This window comes from Halichoerus grypus, chromosome 5, assembly GCF_964656455.1.
Source record: "Halichoerus grypus chromosome 5, mHalGry1.hap1.1, whole genome shotgun sequence".
NCBI classification, from domain to species: domain Eukaryota; kingdom Metazoa; phylum Chordata; class Mammalia; order Carnivora; family Phocidae; genus Halichoerus; species Halichoerus grypus.
In genome coordinates, this window is record NC_135716.1 from 71,315,913 (window position 1) to 71,333,329 (window position 17,417).

Sequence of the window (17,417 nt, forward strand, 5' to 3'; positions counted from 1 at the left end):
AACATGAAGCAGCAGAAACATTTCACCCAGTTCTCTTTCCTTTGAATTTGACCACCATATCTCTTGTTAATCATTTAAATTGATTTCTTCTTCAAAAGGTAACAAGATCCAACCACTAGCTTAATGATAACATATGCTTATTTTTCTTTAGATTATTATATTTTACACTACTATTTGATATGTTCATCTTGAAAATGTTTATGTTTTGTCCTTTTTATAAGCATACTAAACTTGCAATATTAGCTGTTGTTACCAGGTCTGAATGTTAAGTCAGCATCTGTTTGAAAGACCTTCAACTTATCGACTATTGCAGGTCTCTGATTGTTTTGGAACCTCTTCTGATACCTGTGGACTTAGTTCAAGGCCAGGTATTTTTTTTTTTCTAATAGGATGAACAAATGGTTAATTGTTTGCTTTGGTCACTCAAGTGTAGGATCTTACCTTATATAAAAGTCTAGCTGGAGTCTCTGTTCAGTGACATCCTTACCTTTCTAATCAGAGACTCTCCTCTTCAGAAGTTTTGCATTAGATTTGCAAAATGATGACCATATCTTTGATCTGGGGGATTGTTGTAGCAGTGTGCTGTTGTTTATGGCTTATTCTTGGAATGAGGAGAAGGTAAGGAAAGTTTTATCTTTAAGCTGTGTTTTAGTTCATTCATTTAAAGTTCTTTTACCTTCGTTGTTATATAATAAATTTGGTGTTCTGTACTTACACTCACTAGCATTTTCTTCTTTTTTTTAACTAAAAAACTTTAGATTTAAGATATAATTTACAAATTTGAAGTGGTATCATATTACATCTAATAAAAGATTGAATGACAGTCTTTCCCTTTTAGTACTGACATACCCATGATCATGCAAAAATGTACAAACTTGTTGAACATAAGTGACAAAAAGTTTATAAGGTCTCTGTGTATGTTTCTGGGTGTATATAAAGATGAAGTCTGGATTAGTAAGGATACAAGTGGTAAGTGGGATCTGTATTGGAAAAGGTTTCTTTCTAGCATGAGGATTAAATAGATGCTCTGACTAAATGAATGTTCTCTTCTCAGCTAGTTCTTGTGCACTGGATAGACTCAGCCTAGGTCTGGACAAGAGCACAGAGCCTGCATTGGTCATTCTATTATCTTCTTCTCATTAATGATAATAAACCATGGTAAATCGGGCAACTGCTAAATTTAGGTAACATCACTTTTATTTATGTGTCATTTATTTATAATGGGTTCAAGAAGACAAGAAATACAAATAGGGTCACATACATAGCCATTTTTATTTACCTTCTGATTGGCTCAAAGAGTATTTGGGGGAGGGCTATGTAAGCATTCTGTTATGTCAATCTCCAAAAGAGAATTACCCACAGCATATCTTCAGCTATGTAGATTGCTATGTGCTGTCTCGTTTACAAGTTGTTTGTGTGTGTGTGTGTGTGTGTGTGCGTGTGTGTGTGTGTGTGTGTGTATGCTTTATGGTATTTTAATTCAGGCCCGATAATTTCTAGTTTTAGTTGTTAACCTTACTTATCTTTGAACTCATAAAATGAACATAATTATTTTATGCTAAGTAGTTCTGTCAAGAGGGATAGGAGTTTATGTTGGAAAATTAATATTTATAGTATTTAATAAAAGCATTTAAAATAGCATGAAAGAGGGGTGCCTGGGTGGCTCAGTCGGTTAAATATCTGCATTTGGCTCAGGTCAAGAACCCCTGCTCATCAGGGAGCCTGCTTCTCCCTCTCCCTCTGCCCCTCCTCCCTGCTTGTGTTCTCTCTCTCTCTCAAATAAATAAATAAAATCTTAAAAAAAATAAATAGCATGCAAGACTGTGTTTCAACTATACTTCAATTAAAAAGAGACAACAGGGGTGCCTGGGTGGCTCAGTCGGTTAAGCGGCTGCCTTCGGCTCAGGTCATGATCCCAGGGTCCTGGGATCAAGTCCCACATCGGGCTCCCTGCTCTGCGGGGAGCCTGCTTCTCCCTCTCCATCTGCCTGCTTCTCTGCCTACTTGTGTTCTCTCTCTATCTCTCTGTCAAATAAATAAATAAAATCTTTAAAAAAAAAAATAAAAATAAAAAAAATTAAAAAAAAAAAAAGAGACAACAAATAGCATGAAAAAGTGTTGAGTCACAATTGGTGATCCTATCAATACTTATCTTACTTAATTTCATTTTATAATAAGCTAATTTCTCAAATGAGATTCTTATCTTCAACAATCATTTTAGAATAATAATGTCTTTAAACTATGAAGATTTTGAAAACTTCAATTTTGCCATCTTCTCTGCAATTCAGTATTTTATATCTTTAAAGAAAACAATCAGGGCGCCTGGGTGGCTCAGTTGGTTAATCGGCTGCCTTCGGCTCAGGTCATGATCCCGGGGTCCTGGGATCGAGTCCCGCATCGGGCTCCCTGCTCCGCGGGAAGCCTGCTTCTCCCTCTGCCTCTGCCTGCCTCTGTGCCTACTTGTGCTCTCTATCTCTCTGTCAAATAAATAAATAAAATCTTTAAAAAAAAAAATAAAGAAAACAATCATATAAAACATTTTGAGAGACTCAGGCAAATGATGTTTAGGAGAGATATAAACACTAGAGTGTAGTTTCCTCTGTACTGAGAGGAAGAATCTTGTTGGCTTTGTTGATCCTTTTATCCTCATCATTGGAAAAAGTGACTATCACATAGTAGACATTCAATAAGTGTTTGTGGAATGGATGGATGGATGGATGGATGGATGGATGGATTTAGCAATCATTTTTACCAACATATCATGTTACTAGGTTAATAAAACCCATTATTTTAGTAAAAGAGCAGGGCCCCTTCAACGAAGGAACTACCTATAACTGTAGAGTTCTGAAGTTTGAAGTCAGTAGTAAAAGTTTAAATCAGGTGTAAATAAAAACAATGTGTAATTTCCCATACTTAACATATGTTTGTGTCTTACAGACAAATGGGTGAACCACCTCTGGAGAATGGGTTGATTCCATACCTGGGATGTGCTCTGAAATTTGGTGCCAATCCTCTTGAGTTCCTGAGAGCAAATCAAAGGAAACATGGTCACGTTTTCACCTGCAGATTGATGGGAAACTATGTCCACTTCATCACAAATCCCTTGTCATACCAGAAGGTGTTGTGCCATGGAAAATACTTGGATTGGAAAAAGTTTCACTTCACTACTTCTGCAAAGGTAACCAGTTTCCCATTTATACAGCATTCGGCTTTTTTCTACTTTTTGTATGTCAGTCTACTTAGCCTTTTGATGTACTTAGACTTAGAAATAGAGATGTTGAAGAGAGTTATCCTTCCATGGAGATTCTTAGAAATATAATGAATCCAATTAGACAGAACCTCTTGGTAGTAATTGTTTCAAAAGTCAAAATAGGTATAGATTTGTCATTTCTTAACCACCTAGAGTGAAATAAAAATGAAATATTTTATTGAGCGAGATGGCACTGTATCAGTAAGATAAGTACAAACTCCTTCATGTCAACCACATCTACATAACTCCCAGAGCACATGTGGCGGAAACTTAGCACTAAACAATTGTTTTGCCACACAATTTTTAAATTTTGTCAAGCAACTGATCAGATATTTGGGCATCGCTTAGCAATAATCTGAGAGGTTCTTTGAGAGAGACAGCCACTAGCCAATATTTAGTGAGTCTCTGCAAGGAAATATTAGACACGGTCTCAGCTCTAAGTAGACTAAAGTCTGGTTTTAGTACATCTACAATAAATGTAGCAGAGAACTGATGACTAAGACAAATATGGATTAATACCAAATTAACATGCCAATAGATTCAGTAGCATAAGAAAAGTAAGAAATGGACAACTTTCATGGTTGCGGGAAGTTTCACTGAAGAGCTGGAATTTCAACTTGGCCTTCCAGGAAGGGTAGGATTTGACCATTTATTTGGAAAGTGCTATGAAATTGTATGTACAAAGGCCAATTTCCCTCCTGCCCTGTTTTTAACAAGGAGAGAATTATGGAAGTATCTAATCTGTTTTTCAGCCATTTCCTAGCACTGCATCAGGTTTAATCTCTTTTTTCACACATTTCATTTATCGGCAGGCATTTGGGCACAGAAGCATTGACCCCAGTGATGGAAACACCACTGATAATATAAATAAAACTTTCATCAAAACCCTGCAGGGCGATGCCTTGAATTCCCTCACAGAAGCCATGATGGAGAACCTCCAACTTGTCATGAGACGTCCGCTGGTATCTAAATCAAAGACGCCTGCCTGGGTGATGGAAGGGATGTATTCCTTCTGCTACCGAGTGATGTTTGAAGCTGGGTATTTAACTCTCTTTGGCAAAGATCTTACAGGGCAAGACGCACAAAAAGGACTCATTCTGAATAACCTTGACCACTTCAAGGAATTTGACAAAATCTTTCCGGCTCTGGTAGCAGGCCTCCCCATTCATGTGTTCAAGACCGCACACCATGCTAGGGAAAAACTGGCAGAGGGCTTGAGGCATGAGAACCTCGGAAAGAGAGACCGCATCTCGGAACTGGTCAGGTTTCTGAATGACATGCTTTCCACCTTCGATGACATGGATAAGGCTAAGACACACCTCGCTATCCTCTGGGCGTCACAAGCAAACACCATCCCGGCGACTTTCTGGAGCTTATTTCAAATGATTAGGTAACTAGCAATTTATCCATTTATTTCTTTATTTTAATTGAAAGCAGAAAAGCTACTATTTTAACTAAAAAAAAAAAAAGAGTCATGGTAATTTCTCATGCTATCAATCAAGAATGTGACATTTACTTTATAAGTGTTTAACATGTATCAGTTCATCCAATCCTCACAAAACCATAAGCAGCCGTGCCTGGCACACTCATCCTGCAGAAGCAGAGACCTTTCCAGGGGGAAGAATGCACTGCATAGGGTCAGTTCAGGCCATCTGGGCCCAGAGCCCTTGCTTTCAACCCCAGGCTGTTCCTCATGATGCCTACTTAAGTTGATGAATTCTGTCTTCATAATCATAAAAAGGTATTTAATGATTCGGACTTGTGGACAGTGAAAGGGCAGTGCCTATGCCTTAGTCCTCTGTGTATTAACAGTTTGTTTCTACCCCATTAGTAATTTCTGTCTTACTGTTTATTGGACCAACTATGATAGCTATGGATCAATTCTACTGATTATTATTGATGGGCTTTGGCTAGATTTTGCCTTTTAAAAGTATGTAACAAAAACATTGTATGTAACATACTTTACATAACATGACTGTGTTCCAAAGTGTTAGTCTTTTAGAAATTTGACATTCAAATGGTTTATTGGATTATTCTGGTTAAATTGGGCGTTTAGTGTCACATGGACACAAAATTACTATACCGTAGCATTGGGAATGCCAAATTTCCACTGGTGGGTGACAGTTTTATGTATTTAATATAAAAAATATTTAGGGGCACTAGGGTGGCTTATTCGGTTAAGTGTCTGACTCTAGGTTTCAGTTCAGGTCATGATCTCAGGGTTGTGAGGTCACATCAGGCTTTGCCCTGGGCGTGAAGCCTGCTCAAGATTCTTCCTCTGCCCCACCCTCCCACGCACGCATGCGTGCGCTCTCTCCCAAAAAAAAAAAAAAAAAAATTAGAAACAATTTCAGATATAAAAACCCCATACTAATCTGTCTCAAATGTTAAATGTCTTCCCAAGTTTTTACTTAAGAGATCTCCATCCAGAATAAGTTCATATATTTTCAGTAAGGTTAGAACATCAATATAATATCATAAGGGTAATAGTAACCATTTTATGACAGTCACACATATACTTACCAGTCAAACATTTCTGAGACTCATTTACTGCAATCATGTTATATAGATCCCCATGGCCCTAAGGATCCAGTAAATGTCCATGCACTAAAACGCACTAGGATTCATTTTACAAGTTAAAGTGCTAGAACAATATAAGAATGGGAAAGCTGTTGTTCTACCCGAAATCGTGGTATGGGTTTTAAGAGTAAATTTTGACATCCATTTGCAATTTAGCTAATACTTTATAATTATTAATCTTACATGCATTATTCCTTCTCAATTGTTATGTACGTGACTAATTTGACCATTTAATCTTTATTAGAATCATTTATTTATAAAAGTATGGCCAAAGTTTTACTTCTGTGTTGCAAGGCCTTTTAAGGCAACAATTCTTGTTAATATCCAAGGATTTAGACACAATTACAAAATGGAGTAAAAAGTAATTGGGAAATGTCCCTTTCCTACTTTCTCTGGTATCCTGACCACCTAGTAAAAAGAAGGGGAAAACTCCTGTTTGCAGATCTTTTGGTATAGAAAACATTTATTTTCTGTACATCTCTTCTTTTCTCCACTTTTGCTAGGAGCCCTGAAGCAATGAAAGCAGCTGCTGAAGAAGTGAATAAAACACTAGAGAATGCTGGCCAAAAAATCAGCTTTGACGGCAGTCCTATTTGTTTGAATCAAATGCAACTGAATGACATGCCAGTGCTAGGTATGCTTACTGTGTTACATTTCATTTACTGTGTCCCACAAACAGTAATCGCCAATATCTATTATGCATTTACCTGTAAGGCATTAAGCGAAGTATTTCATATGTGTGATCCCGTTCGATTCTCACTGCAATCCTATGACTGGTGACTAATTTCTACAGAACAGATTAGGAAATTGACACGGAGAGGTTAAGTTCGTACCTGGGATGGAATGGTAGAACCAGATACAGTGTTAATGTGAGACTCCTGACCCTACCTTTTCAACTGCTTCTCTGCCCTGCCCTACTCTGTCTCCTTTATTATATTCCCCTTACCACTGATGTTATGATTAATGGGAGGGTATTACTCATTTTCATGAAATCAAGGAGGAAAAAGTACCATCAAGACACTACAATTAGCTGCATGGGTTGAGTGATGGGATTGAAGGTTATTTTGTGTTTCTTATTTTTGCTTCTCTGTGGTTTGCAGAAATACAAAAATACTCTATTTTTATAGTGATAAAGAGTTTTCTTTTTGTTTTTGTTATTTTTCTCTTGAGGAAAGAACCCAGTGCATGTTCTGAGGGGCAGCAGGTCTTAGTGGAAGGGACATGAGGCAAGAAGCATAGGTTCTATGTTGGGTTCTGCCAACCATGGATGACCCCAGACATGCCATTGCATTTTGGGGGGACTTGCTTTTCTCATTTGAAAAAGAAAGGGCTAACAGGTTATGATTTTACACACAATCATATGATGACCACCTGAAACATGACCGCTAAAAGGATAGAGGCTGGAAGGTCAGGCTAGAGCTTCTCATTGGATCTGCATATTTTAGCTATTTGCAGGGTGGTTCTTTTTGTCCCTTTATATCTTTACCAGACAGTAGGGCACCATCACACACCATCGGGTAGTGTAATCATAAAAATGGGGTCTTGGAAACACTGAACTGAAGCGGCATTAAACATCTGGAAAAATATTTCTATATGAAAATGATATCAGTATATTAAATCTCAGAAGTAATAAAATTTGAGTAATTCACATCAAAGTGAGTTACTGATTTTTCCAATTGTATTAGATGTCTAGTGTCATGTGGAAATAAGATTATTTTTCCATAAAATTATAACAGTCTAGTTGCCATTGATAACCAAGATTATATCCTTACAAAATGATTATCATAAACTCAGATTATCAGGTAAAAATGACATTCAGACACAACTGAATCATTGATTACAGCATAGTGGCAACAGAAAAAAAAATTGGGTAAGTTTTATCTGGCCAGCTTCCCCTAGTCTGTTCAGGTTGTGTTATAATCTGCTAGCAGTATTTCAGACTCCATATTATGAGGCCTTTAAATACATGATTTGTTCTTGCTTTCCTCCTTCTCCTCGTTTCTTCCTTTAAAAATACTTAGATAGCATCATCAAGGAGTCTCTGAGGCTTTCCAGTGCTTCTCTGAACATCCGGACTGCTAAAGAGGATTTCACTCTGCACCTCCAGGACAGTTCCTATAACATCCGCAAAGATGACATCATAGCTCTTTACCCGCAGTTAATGCATTTTGATCCAGAAATCTACCCAGACCCTTTGGTAAGTGACTGTTCATCAAAATTCAATATCCAGGTGATGTCTACCCAGATGGAAATAAAGAGGAAATTTACCAGGGCTCATGGTTGGCTTTGTCCGTTAAACGTTGGACTCAGGTCATGATCTCATGGGTCATGAGATCGAGCCCCATGTGTTGGGCTCTGTGCTTGGCCAGGAGTCTGCTTAAGATTATGTCTCTCCCTCTCCCTCTGCCCCCCCCCAAAAGGTGCTCTCTCTCTCTCTTTTTAATAAATAAATCTTTAAAAAAATAAGAATTGACTTAACCATTGAAGCCATAGGCATTGTCTTCTAAATTATGTCCAATATTCATATATTTTGGAAGACCTGGATGATGGCCTGAATTTTAAAATTCCTGGTACCTGTCATCACATCATCTCTGCTAGATTATGATTGCAATCATTATAATAAAGCTGCTGCCTTTCTTTTTCCTTAACAATTGCTTGCTCCCAAATCCAGGAAATGAGGCTAATATATTGGTTCTTTTAGTTTCTAATCTGAACTCTTCCTTCTTGTTCTGCCTAATGGAGGAACTAGTCATCCAGGCAGAATGGAAGGTATTATAAAGCTTTTTCTGTTCCCATCAGTTCTTGTTAAACTCCTATTCCTTATTAATTTCTGAGTTAAGGTGGGGAATTTGCTAAATTACCAATAGATTGGATTAAAAAAGAAAATTATTCTTTGGAGCGTCCAGGTCAAGAAACCGATAAATTCCTTTAAAACTATCTTATAGTTCTGTTTTCTTTGTATCTTTATTGCAGACCTTTAAATACGATCGATATCTTGATGAAAATGGGAAGACAAAGACCACCTTCTATAGTAATGGAATCAAGTTAAAGTATTACTACATGCCCTTTGGGTCAGGAGCGACAATATGTCCGGGGAGAATATTTGCTGTCCAGGAAATCAAGCAGTTTTTGATTCTGATGCTTTCCTATTTTGAACTGGAGCTTGTGGAGAGCCAGGTTAAATGTCCCCCTTTGGACCAGTCCCGTGCAGGCTTGGGCATTTTACCACCATTAAATGATATTGAGTTTAAATATAAATTCAAACATTTGTGAACATATAGTTGGAAGCAGAGGACGTGAGATGATGTTACCAGCCTGCAGACCGCCATCATGTATCTGTCCCTTTGGACGGTCATCTTTCGTGGTAGTGGCACTAAGTCAGCGGGGTCCAACTCTGTACACAGATGCTTGCTTCTGAATCTTAACATTTTGATGACCGTTTCCAGATGCTATCTCAGACCGTGCTAGTGAAAAAAAACCTCATTTCTAGGGGCACAATAATTTGTTTTCATTTGAATAAGTCAGTGAATTTTCATCCAGCCAGGCACTGAAGTTCATTATTTTCAGAGGAAAAAGTCTTTTTTTTTTTTTTTTCCCAGAATGAAGATATTCTGATTGGCAAAAGTTTTTCTCCCCCTTAAGGAAACAGCTTTATTTTTATAAAAACCACCCAATAATTATGAAAAAAGGTACAAATTCACGTTTTAGTGAAACCACGTGATTCTTTGACTAGATATGGGATACCTTTTTTTTCTTTTTTATAGCATAACGCTTTTATTGTCCAGGACCTGTGACAGTTTCATGTGTCTCTAAAGAAGGCAGGAAGTTTAGAGCATTATGAGCCCTTTTAAAGGAAAAGGAGTGGGTAGGCACAGCCAGAAGAAGTCCGTGACTATCTTACCACATGGGAATGTGGTATTAGTACAAGCACACCCGATATGCTCCCCACCACAGTCAAATGTAGATGTATATTATAAAAGACATGTTAAATGACTTTATCATGCTCTTTAATCAAAAGAAAATGTTTTTCAGCTTTCCCTATAGGCAGTATTTAGGGCTTTTAAAATGATGGCCTTGATGTCCTGAAAATACTAAAGATGGTTTTAATATTTTCTCTTTAAGCTTTAATGTATTTTTGCTGGAAACTCTAATGTCTATGTCAGGTTTCAACGATCTTATCTATATTTTCATTAGATTCCATATTAAAGCGGGGATTTTTTTCAGAGAAGGCAGTTTTTCTGGTACTATTAACCATGCATCAATGAAGAGAATGTAGCTCTCCCGTGATATCTTTTAAAATGAAAACGATGAAAATGACCATTTAAAAGCACATGAAACATACAAAGAGTTCGTTAAATGTAGCTAGACATTGTATTTTATTTAAATACTTTTTATCTTTAAATGACTTGTAGTTGAAGGAAAAATAATTGAAGGCTAGATGGTAGTGTTTAACTACTGTACACAACAGTGCTTTGGTAAAATATTTTAAACATTGGAGTTATCAGCTATACTATTTTTATTGATATTTCTGTATGTATATATTCTTTTGAGAGAGAGAGAGCACGAGCACGCATGGGGAGTGGGGAGGAGGGGCAGAGGAGAGGGCCCAAGCAGACTCCACACCCGGCTCGGAGCCTGATGCGGGGCTTGATCTCACGACCCTGAGATCGTGACCTGAGCCGAAATCAAGAGTCCGACTGTTGACTGAGTCACCCAAGCACCCCTTATGTATGTATTTATATGTAAATTATATTTCCCTTTTTTCTTGTATACAAATACTAAGAAAATATTGTAACATTTGATAATTTTGAAAGGATTCACCTTTCAGAAATAAAAGTATGTAATTCTAAGTTCTTAAGTCTTCAGAATGTTTAAAACATTCACCTAGTGACAAGCTGAAACAATTTTGTCCATTATTCATCTCTTAGAAAAAGTAAAATATTCATTCACTTAAAAATCTCCTCCATACTTCATACAAGTCATTGAAGATTTTTAATCTTGCTATTTAATATTACCGTGGCATTATCTCTTATGTAGGTTATTTTATATATTAAGAAAATTAAACTTATTTAGATATGGTGCAAGATGAACAAAATTCTCTTTTATAGCAAATTGTTTTCAACTAGATTTCTAATTGTGGTTCCCTAACATATTCTACAGCGTGGTGGACGGGTCTATACATCTTTCCGCATCTTTACTCTTGTAGAGCCGGGGTGGGCGATTGATACGACTGTGGGCCAAAAGTCCCTCTCCACCTGTGTTTTTTTATGGATTGAAAGCTAAGAATGGTTTTCACATCTTTAAAGGGTTGTGAGAAAATTAAAAGAATATTTCATGACACACGAAAATTACCTGAAATTCAGATTTCCACAGCCACGAGTGAAGCTTTATGGGGACACGAGCCAGCGCATTTGTGTTCGCTTCTCAGGCTGTTCTTGCTAAGTCATTGCAGGGCTGAGTAGTTGCAACAGAGACCATGTGATTGTAAAGCTTCAAATACATATTAGGTTGTAAAGCCTAAAAGAGATATGTTATTGGCTAAATGTATTCAGGGTTACTGTGGTACAGGTCCAAGCTCAGACACTTCCCTTGCACGATCTCATTTGATCCTCGTGAGAGTCCTGTGGGGTCCTTGTTCCTATCACCCCTATATTACAGAGGAGAGAGAGGGAACTCCAGAAAGGTTAAGTCACTGACCCGAGGTTATAGGGCTGGCAAATGGCAGAGTAATTGGAATCCAAGCTGTTCCTGTTCCAGAGCCAGCATTTTTTTTCACTTTGTGGCAAGTCCAAGTGACAGGCTGTCTTTTTAAACTCAGGTCATTGTGGGTAGGCCACAGTAAACAAAGTCCATGATATCATTTCTGTCCTAAAATCACCACTGTTTGGGAGCATCATCTGGCCATGCTCAGCTGGTCCGGGGTTGCCAGGATGCTGGGGACCCCACCTTGCAGTGACTCCAGCTATGAGCCCGTGAGGACCGACTGTGTAATCACATTCAATGTCGCTGTGTTAAACTATGCTCCCCTCCACACTGGAAGGCATTCCTTTGCCTCGCCAAGAGCTTGGCCTTGTTCACTGTGGAATCTCAAGCGGTTCCTCCTAGGATCAGTGTTAGACATTTTTGAGGTGGTGGGGACTAAGGCTTCAGCCTTCATCTCATTAATAGGTAATTGAATGCCAATATCATGCTCACCAGCCCCTTCTCCACATCACCTTGACTGATCCCAATTCAGAGGCTTGGACATAGAAAGTGACACCAAGACAACAGCATTGATGTTTCACAGAGCATCACAGATGACTCAGATTCTTCTAGTCTAAGCTCTCATTTTAGTTAGAAACTGGCATCTGGTGAAAGTGAAGTGATTTTGTTAAAAAGGCTGCACAGCAAGGACTAGGGCAGGCCCGGGTCTGGAAATCTCCTGTTTGCACAGCAAATACTGTAGTCACTGAATTAACCAGGATACATTGAACATTAAGGACCTCACTCTCCAAGCTAGAGGCGTTAGGTTTCATAGACTCCATGAAGTCCATTTATCTATAGAGAGATACGTGAAAAAAAAAATAGAAAAATTTAAAACATTCATAAACTTTAACATTACTATATTTTTACAAAATTCCCACTCTTGTTTGAAAAAAAGTATACAATGGGGCGCCTGGGTGGCTCAGTCGGTTAAGCATCTGCCTTCGGCTCAGGTCATGATCCCAGGGTCCAGGGATTGAGCCCCACATCGGGCTCCCTGCTCAGCGAGGAGCCTGCTTCTCCCTCTGCCTACAGCTCCCCCTGCTCCTCCTGCTCTCTCTCTCTCAAATAAATAAATAAAATCTTAAAAAAAAAAAGAAAAAAGCATACAATGTCTGGTATCCTCAACCCCATTTGCTAAGGAACCACTTGACAGCAATCTGCTGTCAAGTTAATTGGAAGATAGATGCACCACTTGGCAGTTCTAGAACTAATTTATCCTGGATTAAAAGAATGACAGCCGTAAGAATGATGAGTTTATATGAGAGAGTTTCTGAGAGCCTGGAGAACTTACAGGAGAAAGGATTATCACCTCCCTGACGTGCTATTTTGCAAACTTTCAAACGCTGAGAAACAGGTTAGAGTGACACAGGGACCACCCTCTACTTTCATCCAGACCCACCAATTGTTCACACTTTGCCACGATTGCTTTTTACCGAGAAAGCTGGCTTCAAAAGCGGTTTTAGTTTAGGGTTTTCATTTATAATTATTTCCTTTTTTAAAAGATTTTATTTATTTATTTGAGAGAGAGAGAGAGAGAGAGCAGGCTCCCCGCTGAGCAGGGAGCCGGATGTGGGACTCAATCCCAGGACCCTGGGATCATGACCTGAGCCAAAGGCAGATGCTTAACCAACTGAGCCACCCAGGCACCCCTATAATTATTTTCCTTTCTAAGTTCCCAATTTGGTGTTTGATCTCTGGTTCCTCTGAACCTTTGGGGAGGAGAAAGGGATGAGGGAACCAGGCGATCACTGACAGGTATTTGTTCTCTTTCCCACTAGCGCCACATCTATATATAATCTTGTTTTCCTTTTCTGGCAGGAAAAATAGTGAAATTCACTTAAATTCCCCTGGAAACAGAAATTGCTTTTTTAAACATAAAAATACATACACGTGGGGAAATCTGTACAGGAAAACTATTTTTCTTCAGAAGTTTACTTAGAGTGCGTTGGTGAGAATATGTTCAGGGAGAAGGTCTGGGTGCTCCAAGTAACGTGCGTCTGTCAAGGGCTGTCCCTGAAGAGTGACGGCAGGTGTCCTGGGGGGACGGGGCGTCTCTGGCATGGACACAGGACAATCAGGCAAACTCAGCAGTCAGTTTCTCAGAAATATGGACCTTAGTGCCTTTACTTCATCACTTCTTTGGAGAGATTCTAGGGCATGCCAGTTCCCCAGGAGGGTAACTCTATTTTCTCCCCTCCACCCCATAGCTCACCAAAGCTCCTAACTGGTGTCTTGCACATAGTAGGAGCTCAAATGTTTGAAGCCGGTGGCGAAGTTGGGGAGTGGGGGGGCGGTCCCTGTTTTTCTTAGTCCAGGCTCCACAAGCTGCAAATGGTTTATTTAGCTGCTTTGCTAAGCAGACCTTTTTGCTTGTCTCTATTGATTTTTCACAATATTAAAATATTGGGAAAGAGTTACACACAGAACTGAGGACACACCTGGCCTGAGCTCAGGCTCAGATTGCGTGATAAGGCAGGTTCACTATTTGCTAAGATAAAGTGGAGGTGGAGAGGATCTCAGCCCCGCGCACAGCTGAGCGGTCTGCCCCTGGATCTCAGAGACAGAGAGGTGGCCTGGTAAGCCTGGGAAGGAAATGAAGCACAGGCTGCTACTCTCCGGTATTCATTAATGTACCATATACCTTATATTTATACTCTATTTTGTTATGCATTGAAGTTTCAGAAATTCTCACCCTGCTGAGGGTCTAGGCCGATTTTTAGTTATAATCAGGCCTTTGCCTGTGGCACAATGAAATAACCCATTCATTGTATAGTTTTCTAGCGCTGGAGGATGGAGCTGTAATGCCCAACACCTCTTAAGATTTCTGCTCATATTGGGGCGCCTGGGTGGCTCAGTCGTTAAGCGTCTGCCTTCGGCTCAGGTCATGATCCCAGGGTCCTGGGATCGAGCCCCGCATCGGGCTCCCTGCTCCGCGGGAAGCTTGCTTCTCCCTCTCCCACTCCCTCTGCTTGTGTTCCCTCTCTTGCTGTGTCTCTCTCTGTCAAATAAATAAATAAAATCTTTTAAAAAAAAAGATTTCTGCTCATATTATAATTAGGTCGGGCTGCTTGTCTCTTAATAATTAAAGCATATTGCCAAAGAAATAGCATCAAGATATAGGACTTCTTTCAATTCAACCCTGTTTGGATAGTCCTGATTCACAAATAGTATGTTCCAAAGATGCACTGTGAATAGAATATTTGGGACTCAGAATATATTTTATTGAAAAAACTATGTTATAAATGGGATTTAAATTCTCAGAGAAACAAACAAAAGCTAATTTCATCTATAACAGCACCTGGGTCATTCTGTTTTGAATAATTTTGCAATGCAAAAGAAAAGAGAGGGGAAATGCTGTTGAAATGTGAATATTTTAAATTGAAAACAGATGTCTTAGCAGAGGATGGGAGATGGAATATGAAGAATCTGAAGAGGTCATCTGGGTACTTTCGAAGGAGGCGTTTTTCCAGGAGATGGTTTAGAATCACAGTCTTCGAGTTATGGACACTCACTTATTTTATAGCTGAGGAAAACAAGAGACAGAAAGTTTATTTCTAATTTTACCTCAAAGCTTATCTATTTTATTTACTTCTCTTCAGCTGTGTCACTAGTGGTGGGAAGGCGGTGGGAGCAGGCTAATGGCATGTCAAGAGGAATTTGAGAAAATGTGACAGGTCAGTGTATTCGTTCTCAAGGACTGCCATAGCAAAATACCACAGACCGGGGGGCTTAACCAGTTCTGGAGGCTGGAAGTCGGAGATCGAGGTGCTGGCAGGTGTGGTTTCTCCTCAGGCCTCTCTCCCTGACTTGCAGATGGCCATCCTTGTCCTGCGTCCTCACACAGTCTTTCTTCTGGGCATGGGCATCCCTGGTGTCTCTGCCACTTTTCATAAGGAACCAGTCATATTGGATTAGGGCTCCGCCCATATGACCTCCTTTAACCTTAATTATCCCCTTAAACTCCCATCTCCAAATACAGTCACCCTCTGAGGAACTGGGGGTGAGGGCTTTAAGATACAAATTTTGGGGAGGGGGGAGGACACAATTCAGTCCATACCAGCATGGAAAGTGAGAGAAAGCAAGAAATAAGTTAAAGAGTTGTGTGCAGCCAATGTGACCAGTGAACAAGGCAGGGCATACAGAGCAATGGTTGGGAAGAAGATGGCTGGGAGCTTTGGCATGGGGACATGGAGTAGGGGACGGGGCTCCTGAATCAGCCTGACCTGGCCTTCTGTGCAAATGTGTGTGTGTGTGTGGGGGGGTGACTAAGACACATCAAATCTCATCCCCATGAGGGGCCCAAAATACCAAAGCCATCACACACAAGCTCCATGAAGACTTTCCTCCTATTTTGAACCCCTTGAACAGGAAGCGGTCCAAGATGGCTGTGCAGCCCCCAGTGAGGGCATACTTCCCAGCACCCATTTCAGGCATGGCACTCAGATAACAATGGCCACAGGATTCCCTCTCAGACAGTGGGATCCAACACTAATCAAGGAGTTTCCCTACCTTAACACTAGAAGGTCTTCCTGGTGTCTCGTATGGGAATTTCAGAATGGTTGCAAAGCAGTGACCCCATGTGTGTCCCACTCTTTCCTATTCTAAATGGGAGTGTTTTCTTGCACTTACTCTACCCTTGCTTCACCCTGGTTCATCAGTCCAGGGTGTGTCTTTTTAGTTCAGAGATGTTCAGATCAAGAGGAAGCATCTCTGACGTGATGGAGTCTATGCCAGAGACCCTTGACTTTCAGCTGGAAGGGGACTGACAGTCCTCTAGGGAGCCTCCCTTGAGGGAAGGGGTCATGAATGAGAAGAACAACAGAATTGCTCGAGGTTGTCAGAGGGTGGATTGTTGCAGAGACAACGCTATGGGTCTTCAAATTCCATCTCATCGTTCTCTTCCTAGGTACGTAGGATACCACCTGTCCTGGCTTCTCTTGTAGTGAGGTTGGGGCCAGGTGACTGGGTTAGCAGAAGGCTAACTGGATGAGGTCACCAGCTCTGTCAGCCCCTCCCAGCCTGGCCTTAAGGAAGCTTCTCCAAGATTGGCCGCTTCTCTTTTCCGTTGCCATGGTGACTGCAGAACACATGTCGGAGGCCAGTATGTGTTGGACAAGGGCTACCTGACTCAAACTGCTTGCTGCATCAGTGAGAAATAAATCTTCATTATTATGTGTATGCCACCAAAACAAGGGCATATCCCAGCCTTTCCTAATACTGAAACTTCCTCACTGTTGTATGTTTTCCTCCTTGTTTACTTCCTTTCCAACCTCCCTTGACACTTGCTGTCATAAAGACTTCTTATCTTAAATTCCAGCCAGTCCCACGTGCTAACTCATTCCAAATAGTCCCCCGCTTACCTTGTTCTCCAAAAGTTTAGAGCAACTTCACAAAATGCTGTTCTGAGGTTTTGCTTCTCAGCTCTCAGCCTACTCCTCTGTGCTACACTCCAGCTCCCCTCGGAATCAAAGTTGAGTGAAAGGGTGGGTCAGCTGGGCAGGTGCCCTGGTAGCCAACCCATGAGGGCCAATGGAAAACACTGAAATGCAATAAAGTGAAAAGAATTGTATTTATCAAAATTCCTCTCAGAATCCTTTCATCAGTTGTTTGTGGTAGTGGCAGGAATGAGACCCCCAAGGGGCACATTCCAGTAATGGCTGGTGTCCGCTCAGTTGCTTTCTAGGGAAAGAGGTATGCAACCCCGAGACCGGCTGATTGCTCATGATGAGGAAGGAGAGGTTAAGAAGCACCAGCAACAGCCCTTTGTCAGCCCTTTCCCCCACTCATGTGATCTGATCCTCACCTGATCCTGACCCTTTTTGCTTTGTGGTCAACTTACCCA

General features: G+C 40.3%; 1 protein-coding gene across 2 annotated transcripts; it reads left to right on the forward strand.

Moving 5' to 3' along the window:
• Positions 1-538: 538 nt before the first annotated feature.
• On the forward strand, positions 539-11,400 carry CYP7A1 (cytochrome P450 family 7 subfamily A member 1). 2 transcript variants are annotated; one of them, XM_036088288.2, is made up of 6 exons: positions 539-618; positions 2,938-3,178; positions 4,063-4,640; positions 6,334-6,464; positions 7,852-8,027; positions 8,804-11,400. In XM_036088288.2, the coding sequence occupies exons 1-6, from the start codon at positions 539-541 to the stop codon at positions 9,101-9,103; spliced, it is 1,506 nt and encodes a 501-aa protein (XP_035944181.1). In that variant the 3' UTR covers positions 9,104-11,400. The 2 variants fall into 2 exon arrangements, with proteins under 2 accessions (XP_035944181.1, XP_077928495.1); XM_078072369.1 differs by lacking the exon at positions 539-618 and adding an exon at positions 1,085-1,184.
• The last annotated feature ends 6,017 nt before the right edge of the window (positions 11,401-17,417 follow it).